Source organism: Lampris incognitus, chromosome 1 (assembly GCF_029633865.1).
Source record: "Lampris incognitus isolate fLamInc1 chromosome 1, fLamInc1.hap2, whole genome shotgun sequence".
Taxonomy (NCBI): domain Eukaryota; kingdom Metazoa; phylum Chordata; class Actinopteri; order Lampriformes; family Lampridae; genus Lampris; species Lampris incognitus.
This window is the reverse complement of record NC_079211.1, coordinates 105,699,365-105,719,770: the sequence shown is the minus strand read 5'-3', so window position 1 is coordinate 105,719,770 and position 20,406 is coordinate 105,699,365. Positions and strand designations below refer to the sequence as shown.

Below are 20,406 nucleotides of genomic sequence, written 5' to 3'. Positions count from 1 at the left end.
TCCCTTAAATCCCAAATCAGCTTGAAACTACGAGCCCCTTACAACACTCACCGCCCAAAAGTAGCCATAAACTGATGTTGAAAGTTTTCATAGACAGTCAAACACTGCAGTGACCCATGGCCTAGCAGGCGCTAACATTGTAGATGTTGTGCAGCAGATCATCCTCCTAAACTGAGACAGGTTTTTTGGAAGAATTTGGTGAGCTGTTATCTAAAATCACAATTGATTTTGACAGTATTATCTTCTAAAATTGTGATTGATTTTGACAGTATTATCATATTGGGTGATTTCAATATTAATGTTGACAATAGCAGCAATTCAGACACAAAACAATTCATCAGTTTATTAGAATCCTTTTGATTTCAAACGTGTCAGCGGGTCAGAGGTGAAACTACCATATAGTATGCAGGAAATGCAGCTGCACTGGGGCCCGCAACAGTTTAGGGCCCAGACACATGGACCCCTCTTTATCTCACCACCTTCGTATCAAAGATCTCGAGGACTGAGTCTACAGTATACGGTATGTTCAAAATGTGCAAAGTGTGCCCACGCGTAGTTCTGGACATGTGTACTACTGCGTAGCAAAATCCACATAGAAGCGTTCGCCAGCTAGCAAAGTGTCAAGACTTTGTACTGCAAAAAGCCTGGAGAGCGTGCCTACGATGTAAGTAGAACTTATTTATTATTTATTTGACTAATAATCAACCTACACACTAGTGTTTTGTGTTTATTAGGCCTATAGGCAGACATGAGTAATGTTGTCAATGTGCGGGTGCACTGCAGAGACTGCATTTCCTGAGGCGTCTCAACGAGTTTTGGTAGGAGTACCAAGGGATTTTCCAAAGTCAGTAGGCCAGCTCCAGCTCATGCAGCAGCAGCAGCCAGAGTCCTTACACGTACACCAACATTTGAATGCATTATTCTGGTATTGAAATCACTTCATTGGCTCCCGGTTCTGTGTGTACCTGTATGGTAGCACTTGTTCCTTGTACCGTTGGTTATATGTGCCTGTATGAGAGGGCAGGGGTTTTTATTTGATTGTGTTGATGTTTTGGAGTTTTTAATAGCTGTATGGTATGTTTAATATACATTGGGTGTACCCTTTTAGTTTCTGCATTTTACTCATGCTTATATTCTTACATTTATATAATTGCAGCGAATTCGGGGGGGCGGGAACCGCCACAGCCGGGATGCGAACCCGTATCTCTTGCACCGCGGGCGACAGCGTTGCATAAAGTTGATTTGCGTTCAACTTAATGATAATGAACGCACTACCAATCATGAGATGCTCTTTTCATGTATCACCGACCACCAAGCAGCTGTCTGGTCCATTCCTCTAGGACCAGCCCACAATGGCTACCACTAGCCAAGTCTTAATGGTAGCCATTTTCATCTGAATGATGATGCATTCGTAAAGCATGTAGCTGAATAATAATACTTAAATGGGCTGAGATTTGATGGATTGATGGATGGAAAGGGGGGGGGACCCCCCCAAAAAAAGTTCACAACACACAAAATTAAAAGCCTCAACTTGCCAAGAAGCCAACCATAACAAAATGTGATGTTTGCGTACAGGGCTGGTGAGACCGGTTTTAGTCAAACACAATTCAAAATAATCAAAAGTTGAGTTGTGCTTTTCATAGAAAGATAGGCTATGCCTGGGTGTAGGTTTTATCTAATAGGGCAACTTAAACTGTATAAAAATAGCTGTACTGTGATAGAGTGGAGGAGCCACCATGCTTAATTTAATTACTTTGCCATAGGAGTTACAGTTATCGTCTGTAAAATGTGTGTATGTAGGGGTCAAAGTTCACATGGCGGCACGTGCATCCTAATGTCGAGTTTACTCTTTAAAACTCTTACGTGCGAGTGGGAAATTACATTCTCAGAAGTTTTGTGCGCGAGCAACGTTTATACACGAAGCCCCAGGCACTTTCCCCTGCCAAAACCCATTAGTGGTCATCTGTTTCGGCAGCGCCTGGGACACTGACCAGTCTGCTGCTGGGGTTCAAATCCCACTGGCACCACCTATATGCAGTCACTTCACTGTAAAGCACTTTATGTCCTATAGAAAAGTGTTGGTTCTTGGGGGTCTAACTGCACGCTGGAGCAAGTTCAGACCCCCCCCACAATGGATCCTAACAAGTATTAGAGAACACATAGGCAGATTTTATTCAGTCGGCAGAGTTCATCCAGTAGTTCCTGTGGCCGTGTAATAGTGAAAGTCTACAAACAAACAAACAAAAACAAAAAAAGACAGTCATGACAAAATGAGTCTAGAAAATCTTCAGACTTCTCTCTCGCGCCTCACGTTACAAAGATATCAACCAGTGTGTTCCTGGAAAACTCAACATCCTGATCCCGCAACACAATGTGTTGTATAAATACAGAACACACACACACAAAACAGCTTCAATCCAGAACCATCACACCAGACGACATGGTTTCGGTCTAAGACTCACTTGAAGTGTTAAATAGCATGCTAAACGAACGAGTTTCATTCCAAAATGTAGGAAACCACCATCGACACCACCCAACCAAAACATGACCATGAGCGTAAGACTTGTGATTGCAACACAGTATAATAAGCACATGCACTCATTTGCATTTTTAAAATATTGCACGATGAACAGCTAAGATTCTTACCATAACGTACAAACTGGTAGGTTTTGGAATGAAACCTCTAAAACAAAAGTTATCAGCTGACCTTCGACATTGCACACCAGCCTAGTGGGCTCACCAGATACCGTGGGCTGTAAGCTCGAGGAACACTGTCCACACACCTAACACATCTCCAGTTGGTGGACTCTATTAAAAGCTATGTGCAACGCAGGTCTTGACATGTACACTGCAGGTCTTGATGCCGCTCCAATTTGTTGCCTGTATTTTTTTTACCGCCTGTTTGCATGTACTTTTAATAGGGACCCAGATCTGATTTCTGTGCTTACACCACAACTCTTTGGTTCACACTTGAGGCAACCTGCACACGTCGGCCTACACCAGTCTGGTCAGCGATGAGGAAGTTAGCAACCGTGCGTGTATGCCACACCATCCAACATGTCACCAGTGGCGTCGCATTTTGAATGGTGTGCGACTTGCAACGACCCGAAAAACCTCACCGGCTTTTAGATGATGAGACCCACACTGGCAGATATGACATTCATATCCAATTTAAGTCCACATATTAATTCAGTTATAATCAATTTAATTAATTATAATTCGTGGTCAAAAATCAGATCTGAAAATATCTGATTTTGACCACGAATGTGCTGTTTCCACGGTTACACGGACATGATGCTACGGAAGCTCTGAGAGGCCATGGAGTAAAAAATCCTGGTGGTCCATTTTCTACGTCTGATGTGAAGGGTTTTCTCTCCTGTGTTTGACTTAATAGGGGGGGAAAAGGGTTTTGCCAGGATAATCTTTCTCAGTTCCTTAATTTTGTTTCCATCTGTGAAACAGGTGGAAAAAAAAGTTTTGCTAGGTGCAAAAAATAAAATAAAATAATTCAACCTGCCAAAAAAAAAGTTTTTCACCTGTTTTCACAGATGGAAAAAAAAGTAACTTAGAAAAATTTTCCTGGCAAAACTTTTTTTCCCTCCTGTTTCACAGATGAAAAGAAAATTAAGGAATTTAGAAAATGTATGCCGGTAACCCTCCCCCCCAATCTGTTGTTAAGTCATGAACACAGGAGAGAAAACAATTCAGATCAGACCTAGAAAATGGATCAACGAATTTTTTTTCTCACGTGCTTCTCGGTGCAATGCATATCTGATCGGTGCCATACAGCGCAAAAAAGTTAGAACCGGGTCGCTTGTACCAGGCGGTCTAAACACACCAGTAAGTAAAGAAGTAAAGGGGACGAGGCAGCTCGCTTCAGCACTGACAAGCTCCTGGGACTTGATGGGAACTAGTTCAAGGTTAAGAAGTAAAAAAAAAAATCACAACAGACTGAAGAAACTTTATATGTCATTTTTGACAAGATAAGAAAAGTAGGGTGAGCCGTGCGATGAAGTACTGCTGGTTATCTTTACTGTAACTGACTTTTTTCCCTTAATTTATCACATGCAGCCCCAATTCGCTGAAACAGTCATGGACATGTGCAAACAACCCAGACCCACCGTAGAGACTAGACAGAAACACAACGAACCATCAGGGACATAACTGTAGTCCACAGTGTTTAAGTCCCGACAGACTCAAGACTAAACAGAGGAAAGTGACCCGACTCAATGTTGAAGAAAAATCATCCTTGTTACCCGGAGCAGCAGAGAGCAACAGACGCATCAATGTTGCACATGGCGAACCTCGCAGGCTGACCACAACTGATCCCGGAACAGACTTTGAACACTAAGCTCACGTAACAGTTGCCATGTTTTGGTTTGTGTTGGGATGATGACATCAGATCTCAATTAAAACTTTAAAAGAAAAGGCATCCCACCTTAGCACGGGGTAGTGAGGAGTGATTCAAATAACTCTGAAATGTTCAAAATTAAAAGCTAATTGTACATTTAGGTTTTGCACATGACAGTGTGGACCGGTGGTTCTCAACCTCTTCGTCACATGAGCTTTCACACTAAACGAGTTTTCGTTTTCCCCCATCAAAGCATTTCATCTGAATTACTGCAAGACACCTCAATTGATCACCGTTTCTTGAGACATTCATTCACCACAAAGACTGCAGACACGATGAATTTCACATTCAAAATGTGATTTCGCACAATTCAAGAGTTGTCGCCATCATGCTCAGACTGAGAACCACGGGCCTAAAGAACAACTGAGCTGTGATAAACCCACGCGGAGATCCTGAGGCGGTCTGCAGTGTTTCAATGGTCGGTTGGCATGTTTGCGGTGACAGTCAGTGCTTGTGTTCAGGACGAGATATTAACACCGGCCAGCGTCGAAACAATTCCGACCACAATATTTTGGTCTGCTGCACCTGCCACTTGGGCAAGTAACTAGCCATAATTTTAATGGAAAAAAAAAAAAGAAAAAAGATCAGTGCTAAAATTTCGATGATAGCTAGTTTTTTTTTTAAAACTGTCTGCAGCAGTGGCCGACCGCTGTGAAGGTCAAACAAAATTAGCAGTTGAAGGACTGACTCCAAAATCAGAGTGACTTTTGACCCCTGTCGGCCACCGTAGCACCGCAGACCGAAAACTATTTACTGCTCGAGATCCAGTCCCGCTTGAGCCGGATGGTGGGTCCTCTGCAGCTGCTGCTGGGTCAGTGTCGGGGGCCGGCCCTAGGCATGCTGGGGGTAGTCTGGGCAGGGCTGGCTGTGCCGGTAGGCCATGATGAAGCTGGACGACTGGTGCCACCAGTAAAACATCAGAACCAGCAGGATGTGCCACACCTGGTGGCTGGCGCCCAGGTAGTTCAGCTGACCTGAAAGAGAAGCAGCACAGTTGTGTTTAAAAAGACAAGACTGCTTTATGCAGGGCTGCCAGGGTGTGCGGCTCCTACAGGGTTTGTTATTGTGAGCAACCACACCAAGTTGAATTCCTTTTAAGTGCAACTCTACTAAATGATCAATAAAACTTCAAATGGGTTTTTATTTTTTAATCAATTTCACTCTTAGCAAACATGACAAGCTGATCTTACCACTTCACACACCTTTTACCTCGGAGGAAGGAGATGGTGAGGTCAGTGAAAGTAGCTTGTGCAGTTTGTAGTTGGCAAGAAAACCTGCAGACTCTTGGTTCTTGCTGGTAGTACATGACGCCTCACTAGTAGGCTACAAAATAACGATAATAGGATTTTGTTGTTTAATATTGCAATTTTAGGGTGTCCGGGTAGCGTAGCGGTCTATTTCGTTGCCTACCAACACGGGGATCAGGGGTTCGAATCCCTGTGTTACCTCCGGCTTGGTCGGGTGTCCCTACAGACACAATTGGCCGTGTCTGCGGGTGGGAAGCCAGATGTGGGTTTGTGTCCTGGTTGCTGCACTAGCGCCTCCTCTGGTCGGTCGGGGCGCCTGTTCAAGGGGAGGGGGAACTGGGGGGAATAGCATGATCCTCCCACGTGCTACATCCTCCTGGTGAAACTCCTCACTGTCAGGTGAAAAGAAGCGACTGGCGACTCCACATGTATTGGAGGAGGCATGTGGTAGTCTGCAGCCCTCCCCGGATCGGCAGAGGGGGTGGAGCAGCGACTGGGACGGCTCGGAAGAGTGGGGTAATTAGCTAAGTACAATTGGGAGAAAGGGGGTGGGTGGGGTGAATAAAAAAAAAATATTGCAATTTTAACTTTGTTTTATGCAGACAGAGCTTTTGACCAGATTTTGGTGCTTACAAAAAAAAAAGAAGAAAAAATGGACAGAATTTTCTGAAGATTTTATCCAACACGAGACACGATTCTCCACAGACCAACACGGCAACTTAAATCACAATTGTCAACATGACAGTTATGATATTTCTGAGGATATTCCCAAAACCATCCTCAGCGTGCCAGAAAGAAGAGACTTGCTTACCTGGGAAGTAACGTTCGGGGACTTTAGAAACGTAGAAAAGGAACGCTAGAGCAGCCAGGAAGTACATCACCATGACCCGTGGGACAAAAGCCTGAGAGAAGGACAGAGAATGATTCGACCACAGCCTGGAACAAAATGATCAGCAGCACTTCTTTCAATGGCAAACAAACAAACAAATAAATAAACAAATAAATGGAGAGTTCAGAGAACGTGGAGAGAACTTCAACATACCACACACATACATACGCACACATACAGAAAAAAAAAAATCACACATCCTTAAGATATCTACCAAAATAAAAGCCCCATAATGACCTTACTCCTTTCTCACTTTCAAACGCCAATACGCTGAGGTGTGAAGACGGTCTTATTTTGATATCCTAAGGCACACTTATTTTTCTAATTTAAAAAGGGTTTTTATATTCTACTCATTCGTGTTGTATATTTTTAGCGTTTCACCAAGTCCAACAGTTATCGTGTGAATCTGACTAGGAAAAAAACAACTTTAAAATGAAAATGAGAACAAAATGACTGATAGGATTTTAGGGGAGGGGGTGTGCTGACAGATTTCACTGCCTGCAGCTCAACAGGTTTACAGTAAACAGGTTCTCCGTTCAGAGCCGGGGCATGCCGGACGGGAGGTTGAGATTTTGCCTTCGAGGAATTGTGTTCGGGAGCGGAGAAGCTCTGACCTGGACAAGCTCCGAGGAGAAGCCACCGGTGATCCAGACCCAGTGCAGGGTGGGGATGAGGCCGTAGCTGGCCACCGAGCAGAAGATGAGGGAGCGCAGCTTCTTCCACTGCTTGCTCAAGTAGTGGGGGTGGATCTGAGCGAAGAACACCGCCAGGATCATGGCCAGGACTGTCAGCAGGTACACCTGACGCCAGTACTGTGGGAGAAAACAGAAAAAAAGGAAAAGACAGCCATGCAGGTTAAAAATTGAAAAGAGCTTGGCCAATCACAGAACAGCAGCTCAGACACACTCGCACCACGGCCCAGAGACACAGCGCACACACACCCTCACACACTGTTATAATTCTCTCTCTCACACACACACACACACACACACACACACACACACACACACACACACACACACACACACACACACACACACACACACACACACACACACAAAGTTAGGGTTTGGTTAAGTCTATCTCTCGTTCACACTCCTTCTCACATCACTTGGCATCGGTTCTGTAAGTTTTGGGCCATTTCATGTCACTTGCCTATAAGTGGTGTTTAACGACAAGCATAATCTTTAGTGTTGAGTTAGATGTCAACTGGTCTCTTTCATTATGGTCTTGTCACCTCGGTCGCTGCTCCAACCCCTCTGTCGACCCGGGGAGGGCCCAGTTCCCCCTCAAACAGGCGCCCCCCGGTCGACCAGTGGAAGCACTAGTGCAGTGACCAGGACACATGCCCACATCCGGCTTCCCACCCGCAGACATGGCCAATCGTGTCTGTAGGGACGCCCAACAAAGCTGGAGGTAACGCGGGGATTCGAACCACCGATCCCTGTGTTGGTAGGCAACAGAACAGACCGCTATGCCACCCGGATGCCCACGGTCTTCTTTTTACCCCTCATCTGACACGTTGTCCATGAGCCATATTCAATGTCTCACCCACACAAAGTCTTTTCTCTTTCTATTCAGGGTTTTTTTTTAGGTTCAACTTTACAAAGATGAAACTGTGAATCGCCACAATGTGAAAAAACACCCGGCGTCCTCTTTAAAAACGTCTGCTGGCAACGCCGGTCTGGATGAGAGCAACGGCTAAACGGCTTCGACAGAATGCGTAAAACAAAGTGAGAATTTACTTTCAGAATTTAATCATGAACGTGGAAACACAAATAAAATGACAAATAAAGTGCTCCTGGTTCCTGACAATCTGATCCATTAAATAAATTGATGAGAATTAAGGTTTCGAACTGGAACGTCACTATGGAAAGCCTTTGTCCCCTCAGGGCACTTGTACCAGCATAGGCAGGCCTCAGCCCAGTCAAACTTTCTCATGACAAATCCTGTCCATTCTCACAGCAAAGTAAAAAGCCCACTTGGAATTAGCCAGGTTTTTTTTTTGTATTGCTTTACCACCATCTACATAATAAATATCAAACCTCCTTTACCAAACAAGACTCCTTGAAAACCCTGACAGGACTAGACTGGAGTATTACAGTCTCAATATAAACTCAGCTTGCTCCTAAGAATTGGCTCCAGTTAAGCCGGGGCTACCAAGACTCGGAGCCCTCGTGTTGGCGAGGCGTGGGAAGGGGGTTGGGGTGGGTGGGAGATTGATCACAGAAACGGCTCCCGCACTTGTGAGCGTCATATGGTGGAGAGCAGGAGTGATGGACCGCTCCGCGAACACAGCCATCTGGTTTGGGCTGGAGCAGATTTTTAGATGCTTTTCGGGGCCACGATAACCAGCCCAATACATATATATATATATATATATATATATATATGGGGGGGGGGGCACAAGCTGCGCTGCAGCCAATCATTTGGTGGAAGAAAAGGTGGGTGGCTGCTGGCTGCAGTAAGGCTCTAAAACTGACATGTTTTCTCAAATACCCAGCGTCGCTAACGTGTCGCGTCATTTCTTCACTGGGAACAATGTAGGACAGTGAGATTGTGGGGTCTGCTATAGTTTTTTTCAATTACTGCTGCTATGTACAGCGTTTCCCATGGAAACAAGGGCAAGGTGGGCAGGAAGGTAACCTACAGTGTGAAGCACAGCACAGACATTCTGACTGTCGCACCTACATTTAACATCTCTCTGCTGTTATGGTTTGGTTAACAACTTCACACTGGGGACATAATCGCTCACATCACAATCATGTCCCTGCACACATGCTCGCACTTTTTTTAGGGGGGGGGTCCCCCCCCTTTTTCTTACCAATTGTATCTGGCCAATTACCCCACTCTTCCGAGCCATCCCGGTCGCTGCTCCACCCACTCTGCCGATCCGGGGAGGGCTGCAGACTACCACATGCCTCCTCCAATACGTGGCGTCGCCAGCCGCTTCTTTTCACCTGACAGTGAGGAGTGTTGCCAGGGGGATGTAGCGTGTGGGAAGATCACGCTATTCCCTCCAGTCCCCCCCGAACAGGTGCCCTGACCAAGCAGCGACCAGGACACATACCCACATCCGGCTTCCCACCAGACACGGCCAATTGTGTCTGTAGGGACACCCGACCAGGCCAGAGGTAACATGGGGATTCGAACCGGCGATCCCCGTGTTGGTAGGCAACGGAATAGACCACCACACCACCCGGATGCCTCCACATGCTCGCACTTGAACACATTTCCACATTTTAGAGTGAACTTTCACACTATTTATTGGAGGCCCTCTTGATTATTCAACACCATTTTGTCTGACTAGTCAAGCCAACAAGCCATCGTTCATCAGGGCTTATTAATAATATGGTCGGTAAGTAAGAGTTTTAAGTTTCCTCATATAATTTTACAAACAAATCACTGCCGTTGTGTTTATCAAGTGTTCAAATATTACATCATACCCATGTGCATATGTTGATGCAACCCATTAGTTCACCATCACCCCTTTTAACCGTGGATATCAGCGGACCAATCACACCATTCCTATGGCAATATGTGGCATCACATATACTACATGTGGTGCCTGTTACCATGCAACGCTGATTTGGAGCCACACAGCCAACCACATGACGCACAACCCTTCAGATGGTCTTTTTTTTTCTCTTCATTTAACTGAGACTGCATGTCCATCTTTAAAGAGCCGCTCAGTTTAAAGGTTCGTGTGTCCATCTTTAAAGCTTTCTATGGGCAGTAAAGGGATGAGCGTAGAGTTCTTCTGGATAACATTTTCACAGCTCAGCACAAACAATCTGGTTTTTGTTTTTTAATTTGCTCTAAGATCATACGTATATCTCACAAATGTACAAAAATTCAGTCTTTAGTCCCTTAAAACATTGAGAAGATATTTCAAAATCCAAATTTCACAAATCTATTCTTATCCATCCATAAGCGGGGGGGGGACACTACAATTTGACACTTGCAAAATGCAGCAATGTAGGGCTGCATGGGTACTGTAGTTTTATTGTTCTTTTTTTTACTATTTTGGAAGGTGTGAATATGAAACTGAGCAGGAAATTAGTGGCTTTTGGGGGTGAGGAACATGTCCGCTTTGATGAATTTGAGCTATCTAACTGGGAAATAGGGAGTTGTATTCCAGCGATGCTCCCTGTTGTTCACAACACCCACACAATAGCAGAAGTCAAAAGCTTTCCAAAACACTTGACCCTAGGCCTATAGGTCCTTTTGTTGTTGAGTCACATGTCTTCAAATTTGTCTCTGAGTCAACGTTCAAAGGTCAATAACACTTTGCAAGAGCCACTGAGGTGCTCAAGACTGACATGTTACTCTCCAGATCATGAGCTTTCCAATGAGGTCTTTGGCTTAGTCTTATGATAATGTAAACATTTTAGCCATGTCCAGCCCAAGAACTCTGTCAGGCAAAGTTTCTGATACCCTATGAGAGGTCAGTCTGTTGAAAAATCAAGGTAGGCGACACAATAAATTGTCCTAATTATACCACAAAACTGACTGCTCAGCAGAACATCTACTTAGTCATCTCAATGGAAGGTTTAGCGGCCAGGCTCTTCCTTTTAACACAAGTGTGACCCTTGCTGTGTGTTAGCAGTTAAAAGAAGCTTCTCTAAGGCTCACCTACCATCAGATGAACTGTACCAATATGGTCTAGTCATAAAACCAACGACCCCCTAACCCCAACCAGGGAAGAACAACTGGACCAGAGTAGAACAGATGAAAACCCAAGTCCAACTTCTCTGAACATACCTACATGAGACACTGCCCCCCTCAACATAAATTTACCTCCTGCATTTAGTTGTTTTTGTACAACTTCTCCCACTTGAATTCAGTTGCTGTCATCAATTGACATCTTGTATTTTGCGGAGGTCCTGTTCTAGTCTAAAGGTGTTCTGCTGGCTAATGCTGGAAGAGCATCTGATATCTTACCAACTCACAGCAGCCTGACTCCGAAACAAAACTCTTCCCTCAGTTTGTAAAAACTACCAGAATTGTCTGTTTGTCTGAGCCCCTAAGTTTCCCATTTGACTTACATTATTGCAGTAAAAGGCATAGAAAACTCCAGGGACATAGCACCCCAGGATGCCAATGGAGACTCCAGCGTAGTCCAGCGCCATCCAGCGGCGGCTGGTCTTCTCTGATCGGTGACAGCAGAATATGTGGTAGCCCACGGAGCACAGCATACACAGCTGGGGAAATTCAGACATCAGGCCTTTATGAAGGGCTTCAAGGAGGCTTTCTGTTCATCCATTTTGGTTTTGGTCAGAAATAACACCAAAACAGACACTTTAAGTAAAATTGCTATCTTGATGTTGCTGTTCTTTATGGTTCTGTGACAAATTAAAGAATAAGAATGCATCAAGTATGAAAGTGATAAATCATTGAGTTTTTGAGCCAATTTAAAGATGGCCAATTTAAAGAGATCTTTGTTTGTGTGTGCAGGTGCACATGTCACTGACTCGTGGTTATCTTTTTGACCTCCAACAAGCCCCAAAACATCACACACTCAGAAATTTGTCATCTCATGATTACAGTAAATTAGATATGACTTGAAGGCAGCATAAGTCTGCCTTGACCAGATGAGAGTTCCCTTTAACATCACAGATGACATGTTTCGCCACACTAAGCTCAAATCCCATTCTATCAGAGCTTCAGTACCTGGAAGCAGAAGAGTCCTATGGAGTAGATGACATAGTCCTCTCTGGAGGCTCCTGTGGAGGGTAGCACTGAGGCCATATTGTACACACCCAAGCAGAAGAAGAGCAGGAAGCCAAGCAGGTGGCTCCAGATATTCACCGTTTCATTGGACAGAATGAAGAGGCTGGACAAAGGGAGAGTACAAAAGTTATTTAAAGATATCAACGGTGAATATTCACTTCACCTATCAGCTGCAATGATTTTAAGGGGTAGATTTGGCTACGTGGCCATGTTGCTATACATTCCCCTGGTACACCCAGCAAAATAAGCATCAGTACAGATTCATTTAAGCAATCAACACTGATACGCGTGCATAATAAATCTTTCATTTATTGCACCACAAGCCAGTGTACCTTCCAGCCTAGCCATTTATGGAATTGTACACCTCCGGGGTTAAACTTGTCTTGAATGAATAACTTCTTTTTAAGGCTTTTTTTCAATCTACTAGATAATATGAAGGAGTGTGCAATATTCACAGTGAAGGTAAATGAACCATCCATCCATCCTTCCTTTATCCAAACCGCTTATCCTGTTCAGGGTTGCAGGGATGCTGGAGCCTATCCCAGCAGTCATTAGGCGGCAGGCGGGGAGACACCCTGGACAGGCCGCCAGGCCATCACAGGACCGACACACACACATTCACACCTACGGACAATTTAGTATGGCCGATTCACCTGATGACATAGATGTAACATGGTGCTACCCTCTACAGCCTGCTGTACAGCTACATGGCACATTCAGTTTGTAACAGCTGGCTCACATTAAAAAAACCTATCACATGAAATTTATATCATTCATATAATATTATGAAAAACCGAACCACCATCTTTGGCAGACTGAGTCATGAACTGTGACCAAAAAAATCCATCCAACCATAAGTTGCTGAAGTTAGAGTAAAACAGGTAGTTTTTCCTTAATAAGAGAATGCTGAGAGCTTTTCAAAACATTCACTAAAGCTAGAACATAATCGCTTCAACAGCTACATGATGACCAACATGATTTGTAGAAAATGGCTTTCTTAAGGATTCTATACCAGTTTTGGGGCTCATAAGTACAGAAGAGCAAAACATGTACCTGCCCTGACTGACCTGTTGCCGTGGCATGAACACCATGATAGGTATCAGACAATTTCTGCTGCAACAATCTTTTTAGCAAACATGGCTGTTAGTAATTAAAGGAGTTGAAAATTTTAAATGATTTATCTTACTTTAAAATCCTCGTAAGAATCAAAATAACTGCATTATTTAAAAAGAAAAAATAAGTGGAAAAATTGTCACAATATCCATGAGACAATCAGCCTTATGTAAACAAAATAACCATGATTATTTTAGCCATTTCAACAGGCTACAGTTTCCTTAAGCAGTCATACATGATAGCATCCTGCTCTTAGCAATCTGCCTCTTCTTTTGATGCCTCACCTTTTAATGCACAGTCTGGAGGGCAGGTAAGCCCTGTATCCATCTGTGATGTACGGATTGTCCCTTAGAAACACTGGGATCTGCTCATAGGTGTACAGCCGGATCCCCCTAGGCACCAGTACTGGCCAATACTGGTAACTGCCCAGCTCAATGTAATGTGCAGTCTGGGCGCTCTTCAGCAGTTTCTGGGGCATGGCAGTTGCAGGGGGATTTGCCTTAATCTGGCCTGAAGCTGAAAACATGAATTTACAATGAATTTCCTCACAACCAAGGCATTAACTTGTATAAACAACGCGAGTCTACTTAGTCCATTCTATCAATGGAAGGTAACCAACTATGATAAGGAGTTCTTATTAAACTAAAAACCGGACTGGCTGGTTGACGCGTCACAGACATTATGAATTTCAATATATGTCAGTTACTGTGGCAGAGGGACAAAACAGTTGTTTGATATGCTGCCTGACATTTGCATTAGACAAGTTTATAAATAGCCGGCGGACAGAAAGCACGGCAATAGAGCTCGGTTATCTTTAAGTGATTATATTGGAGGTTCCAGTCAACAGCTGAGCAAAAACTACAGGCCTGGCCTAAACCAGCTTTGTTGGGTTTTTCCACAGCATTATGTGGCGGAAACAGAAAAGGCTAACGTTAGCTAAGAAGCTAACTGGCCCCATAAACAGAACTACCTTGGGCACAAAGCTCTTGCTAACGCGCTAGCTCCTGCGCGAGACGCTGTACCTAAACACGTCACTGCCGTCAGGGCCAGGAAGACCAACAACTTACCTTTTAACTTTGTATATTTACAATTGGATCCATTCTGAGGTTTATAAAAGTTGCTGTACATTAGTACAGGTGATATGACTATTATTTACAGAACAACTCAACCTTTACAAAGTTTCATCTCTACCACTCTCCAAATCAGTACCAACGTCATCAATAAAGGACACCCGGTTAGCGCCCCGACCGAATGCCTGAATAAAATGGAGGGGAAGAGAGAGAGAGAGCGAGAGAGAGAGAGAGAGAGAGAGAGAGAGAGAGAGAGAGAGAGAGAGAGAGAGAGAGAGAGAGAGAGAGAGAGAGAGAGAGAGAGAGAGACGTTAATTACTATCACTTATTGTTATTTCTACTTTGTTTTTTTAATTTTACATACATTTTAAAGTATCAAAAGCTTTGGCATCACAGATGAACAATTTCTCATGCCAATAAGGCAAATTGAAATGAATTGAGAGAGAGAGCGAGAGAGGGGGAGAGAGAGAGAGAGAGAGAGAGAGAGAGAGAGAGAGAGAGAGAGAGAGAACAAAACGAAGGAACAAAATGTTGCCAGTCTAAGAAACCATTATTTATTATCCTTCATGATTTTCAATTAATATATTTTTCCTGCTACATGGACTAGCTACTGACAACAATTAGTATATGAGACGAAAGAAAGAGAGCCACTTTATTTTGTCATTGTATTCCTTCAACGAATTGAATTCTTGCAATGAATTTGTTCTCTGCATTTAACTCATTCTATTGTATAGGAGCAGTGGGCAGCTGCAGGTCAGGGACACAGGCAGGAGCACTGTAGCGAATTCGGGGGACAACGCAACCACAGGAACTGCCGCGGCCGGGAAGCGAACCCGTATCGCCCGCACAGCAGGAGACATCGCTAACCGCTCGACTAAAGGGTCAGACCCGCTAACCAGCGTGTCTTCTAATCCATGCACGTTACACTACCCCCCTCCTTCGGGAAGCGCGTCCCCGTGTTTAAGCATATCAGCTCCTTCACGCCTCAGGGCGCATACGCTTCCAATGGCCTTGCGGTCGCCCCATCCCACTTCTGACACCAATGTAGCGAATTCGGGGGACAACGCAACCACAGGAGCTGCCGCGGCCGGGAAGCGAACCCGTATCGCCCGCACCGCAGGAGACATCGCTAACCGCTCGACTAAAGGGTCAGACCCGCTAACCAGCGTGTCTTCTAATCCATGCACGTTACACTACCCCCCTCCTTCGGGAAGCGCGTCCCCGTGTTTAAGCATATCAGCTCCTTCACGCCTCAGGGCGCATACGCTTCCAATGGCCTTGCGGTCGCCCCATCCCACTTCTGACACCAATGTAGCGAATTCGGGGGACAACGCAACCACAGGAGCTGCCGCGGCCGGGAAGCGAACCCGTATCGCCCGCACCGCAGGAGACATCGCTAACCGCTAGACTAAGGGGTCAGACCCGCGAGCCAGCGGCCAGCGTGTCTTCTAATCCATGCACGTTACAGTATTAACCCTAACATGAATGTCTTTGTGATGGTGGGAGGAAACCGGAAAACCCGGTGAGAACATGCAAACTTCACATAGAAAAGACCTCGGATGGCCTTCGGTTCGAACTCAGGACCTTCTTGCTGTGAAGCAACAGTGCTAACCACTGAGCCAGTGTGCCGCCAGCATGACCAGGATATCAATCAATCAATCAATCAATCAATCAATCAATCAATCAATCAATCAGACTTCATTTGTGTAGCACTTTTCATACAAACAAAAAGCCTACTGCATGGCTGTAACACAATAGTATTCCAGGACCAAATCTTTGAACTAGTGATAGAGCCACCCCTACAACAACCTGAAACCTCAACATATATCCCATTCTTGATAATCCATCCATCCATCCATTATCCAAACTGCTTATCCTGCTCTCAGGGTCGCAGAGATGCTGGAGCCCATCCCAGCAGTCACTGGGCAGCAGGCAGGGAGACACCCTGGGCAGGGCCACCAGGCCATCACAGGGCTCACACACACACACACACACACACACACACACACACACACACACACACACACACACACACACACACACACACACACACACACACACACACACACACGAAATTATTATATTATCAAATCAATCACATTGTAAAGTCCACTTTTTTAACTATCATAATATTGACAATTGGTGATGAAATTATGCCCAACAGTGTACCCTATTGTGTCCAATCAATAGAGATACAATTCTTAGCCGATTTGAGCTAATGGCTAGTTGGGCCATTGCCGTCTATTAATTTTCCATTTTCTTTGAATTGGAGTTCAAACAACAACAACAACAACAACATATTTCATTTACGTACATTGGCCTTTATGCCCTATAACTTAATTTTCTCTTGGCTCTGTCAGTGATACGGGGGTACAGATGACAGAATGTACGAAACACAAATGCTTAAGAAACATATACTATGTTTGAGCATGCCAACTACATAGGGATCTCAGTAATATCCAGGGGTTTTAGAACATCATCATTGATTAAGTGTGGTAAACCCTGTCCCTCTCCATAACTCTAACCACTCCTTTTTTCTTGGCCATACCTGACTAGCCTTACCTGTAACACTGGTCTGAAACCACCAGAGTTTAGTGAGACTTGACTATATTGAGTGCTGTTGGGATTAACTGAAACGAAGGTTATTCACCGGACATCATGACCCCCTCCTGGTCATCGTGGTGTAAAATATTACCGTCACCAACTGTCCACACTAATCCCAATCAAGCCTCACGTTTTCTGCAGACACTTCAGAGGTGAGATTTGTTGGAGGGTCTCCCTCAGAAAGGAAGTCACACTTGGTCCTCCCTCTGCATTTACACCCTAATTAATTGCCTTATTCTCAAATGGGAATGCATTCTTCATTAACACTTCTAATATCCCTCTCAGCATATCCACTCCTGCAAAGTGTCAGCCGCTGTGCTAACACGGTAACGTGTGGTTGCAAGGCTGAACAAGAATCTCCTACAGTTGTAGTCGTGACTCTGGAATTGGGTTTGCCACTCCTAATCGGGCCCCCTTGCTAACAACATCAAGACTGCCCCTAAGAATCTTGGTCTTCTTTCTGATCAACATTTAAACTTTGAACCTCATATTACTCATTCAGTCTCGTTTCTTTCAGTTGAGAAATATTGGAAATATCAGACCTACTATACTATCTGCCAAAAACTTGGAAGTAATGGTGCACACCTTCATCTTTTCTTGCTTAGACTGCTGTAACTCCCTCTTTACCTGCATTACACAGTCCTCTCTTGCTTGCCTGCAGTCGGTGAAGAATGCAGCGGCTAGGCTGTCATCAAAAACTAGTCATCGGCCCCACATCACCCCAAGTCTCACCTCCATTAACTGGCTTCCAGTTAAACACAATTGATTTTAAAGTTTTACTCATTACGTACAAGGCCTTGCACGGCCTGGCCCCTGCATATATGGCAGAGTTGGTACGCCCCTGCTGGAGCTGTCAGCCACTCACGTCTTCTGATCAAGGCCTTTTATCTGTTCATTCATTCATCCATTATCCCAATCGCTTATCCTGCTCTCAGGGTCGCGGGGATGCTGGAGCCTGTCCCAGCAGTCATTGGGCAGTAGGCGGGGAGACACCCCGGACAAACCGCCAGGCCATCACAGGGCCCACACACACACACACACACACACACACACACACACACACACACACACACACACATTAATACCTAGGGACAATTTAGTACGGCCGATTCACCTGACCTACGTGTCTTTGGACTGTGGGAGGAAACCGGAGCACCTGGAGGAAACCCACGCAGACACGGGGAGAACATACAAACTCCACACAGAGGACGACCCGGGACGATCCCCAAGGTTGGACTACCCCAGGGCTCGAACCCAGGACCTTCTTGCTGTGAAGTGACCGCGCTAACCACTGCGCCACCGTGCTGCATCCTTTTATCTGTTCCCCGTTCTCATTTTGAACCCAGGGGGGACTGTACTTTTGAGGCTGTAGCTGCTTGGGACAGCCTTTCCACCAGATCTGCTGGATCTGTGGTTTGTTTTAAGCGGCTGCTGAAAACTCATTTTTATAGGTTAGCCTTTTTATAGATGCTCTGTTTGCCTTTAGTTTTGTTTATTTTGGTTGTGTGCTTTCATTTCTGTCTACGTATCATGCATACATTGTATGTATGTATGCATACTTGTATTTGTATGTGTGTATTTTATCCTGTTGGTGAAGCACTTTATAATTGTGTTTTAAGAAGTGCTATATAAATTATTTTTATTGTTATTATTATTATCATTGTTTTTATTATCCATCCATCCATCCATCCATTATCCGAACTGCTTACCCTGCTCTCAGGGTCACGGGGATGCTGGAGCCTATCCCAGCAGTCATTGGGCGGCAGGTGGGGAGACACCCTGGACAGGCCGCCAAGCCATCACAGGGCCTATTATTATTATTATTATTAATTGGCCATACCTGATTTTTCACCATGTGAAAAATACACTTGTGCATGCACACACATCCTCCCACACATATCTTTTACTCTCTCACTTGATCTATTTCCTTTTGCTTGGCGTCCTTGTTGACAGCCCATTTGTGTTGTTTTCCTGTGTTTTAGGTTTTATGTCTTGCTTCAGTGTGTGTCATCTTGCTTTTTATTTCTTCGCAATGATTTACAATAAAACACTTTACTTAATATCAAAAAATAAATCACACAAACGAGGCGTAACTCTCTCAGCCCGTTGATCTTACTTACAACCTTGGCAGTGACTGGCAAAGCAGAAACATTACTGACAAATATATAAATTCAACGAAGACCAAGAAAGACGAGAAAGGCTGGCCATGATGTTTCCAGGGTGTTTACCAATGGTCGCAAGGGACCCATTGTGTGTGTGTGTGTGTGTGTGTGTGTGTGTGTGTGTGTGTGTGTGTGTGTGTGTGTGTGTGTGTGTGTGTGTGTGTGTGTGTGTGTGTGTGTGTGTGTGTCTAGAGGGTGGAGGTGGGGGGGTTGCTGGTCTCAGCTGGGCGAGCTGCGCTCTTCTCTCTATCTGCCACTTGCACTCAGCTGAACGGGAGGAGAGATCAGGCTCTGGCGCTTTCACCAGTGGCGATGCACCTATCAAAAGTAGTGAGGCCCGTGGGCTCTGACATTGTTTTCCATAAGGACACCCCCACCCCCAGCCCCACCCGCCACCTTCCTCCTGGCTCCTATCTGATCTGCTGTGACAACCTGTCATGGGCCTTTTCTCCCCCCCCCCCCAAAAAAAAACCCCTTCCTCTTCCACTTGTGTCCCCCGTTTGGTTTGTAATGGAGTTTGAATTCACAGTGCATCACGATCAGTTGACAAGTGTCCTGTGCAGAACCGCTTCCATCAGCGCCAGAACGGGACACGTTTATGAACACACGCCATCTGCTGCAGAACCACGGTAAGTCTCCTGCGACGTGGCCGGTTCGGCCCGCTTACGCTCAGCACCAGATATGGACGTGGAGGTCTGTGACGCGGGAGGAAAACATCAGCGCTTCGTTATGTCCTACTGTTTCTTGGCCGGTGACACTACACCACTTCCCTTCCAAACGAGGCAGCGTTACCCTGGTTTAAATGGAGACAGACAGGCCCCCGGGCCACCGGTGTCTTTGGGCTCGCCGGGGTCGTCGATGAAACGAGTGTGTCGTAGCGCCCTTCTCTCTGAGGCCCGCACTCTGGGTAACGGCTGCATGCTGCATACACGTCCTCTGCACCAACCTCAACGTGTTCACAGTGCCTCCCATTAGGCCCCACATCTTGTGGTTTATTTATTTATTTATTTTTAAGGTTTATCTGTATCCCTTCATCAGTTCGGGCTCTTTGTGTACTTTGAATGGGCATAACTGAAAGCACATAGAGAGCAGAGACAGGTGACGACTGGATTTAGATAAAAACAAAAGATCCAGAGCCAGACTTCTCCAATTCATCCCAAAATCAGAATACAAATAT

General features: G+C 45.1%; 1 protein-coding gene across 1 annotated transcript; it reads right to left on the bottom strand.

The window, feature by feature from the left end:
* Positions 1–2,157: 2,157 nt before the first annotated feature.
* On the bottom strand, positions 2,158–14,628 carry paqr3a (progestin and adipoQ receptor family member IIIa). The gene is made up of 7 exons (XM_056285997.1): positions 14,461–14,628; positions 13,678–13,909; positions 12,221–12,383; positions 11,596–11,751; positions 7,162–7,359; positions 6,470–6,560; positions 2,158–5,385 (listed from the first exon to the last, which is right to left on the bottom strand). Exons 1-7 carry the CDS (start codon positions 14,519–14,521, stop codon positions 5,243–5,245), a joined length of 1,044 nt encoding a protein of 347 aa, XP_056141972.1. The 5' UTR covers positions 14,522–14,628; the 3' UTR covers positions 2,158–5,242.
* Between the last annotated feature and the right edge of the window lie 5,778 nt (positions 14,629–20,406).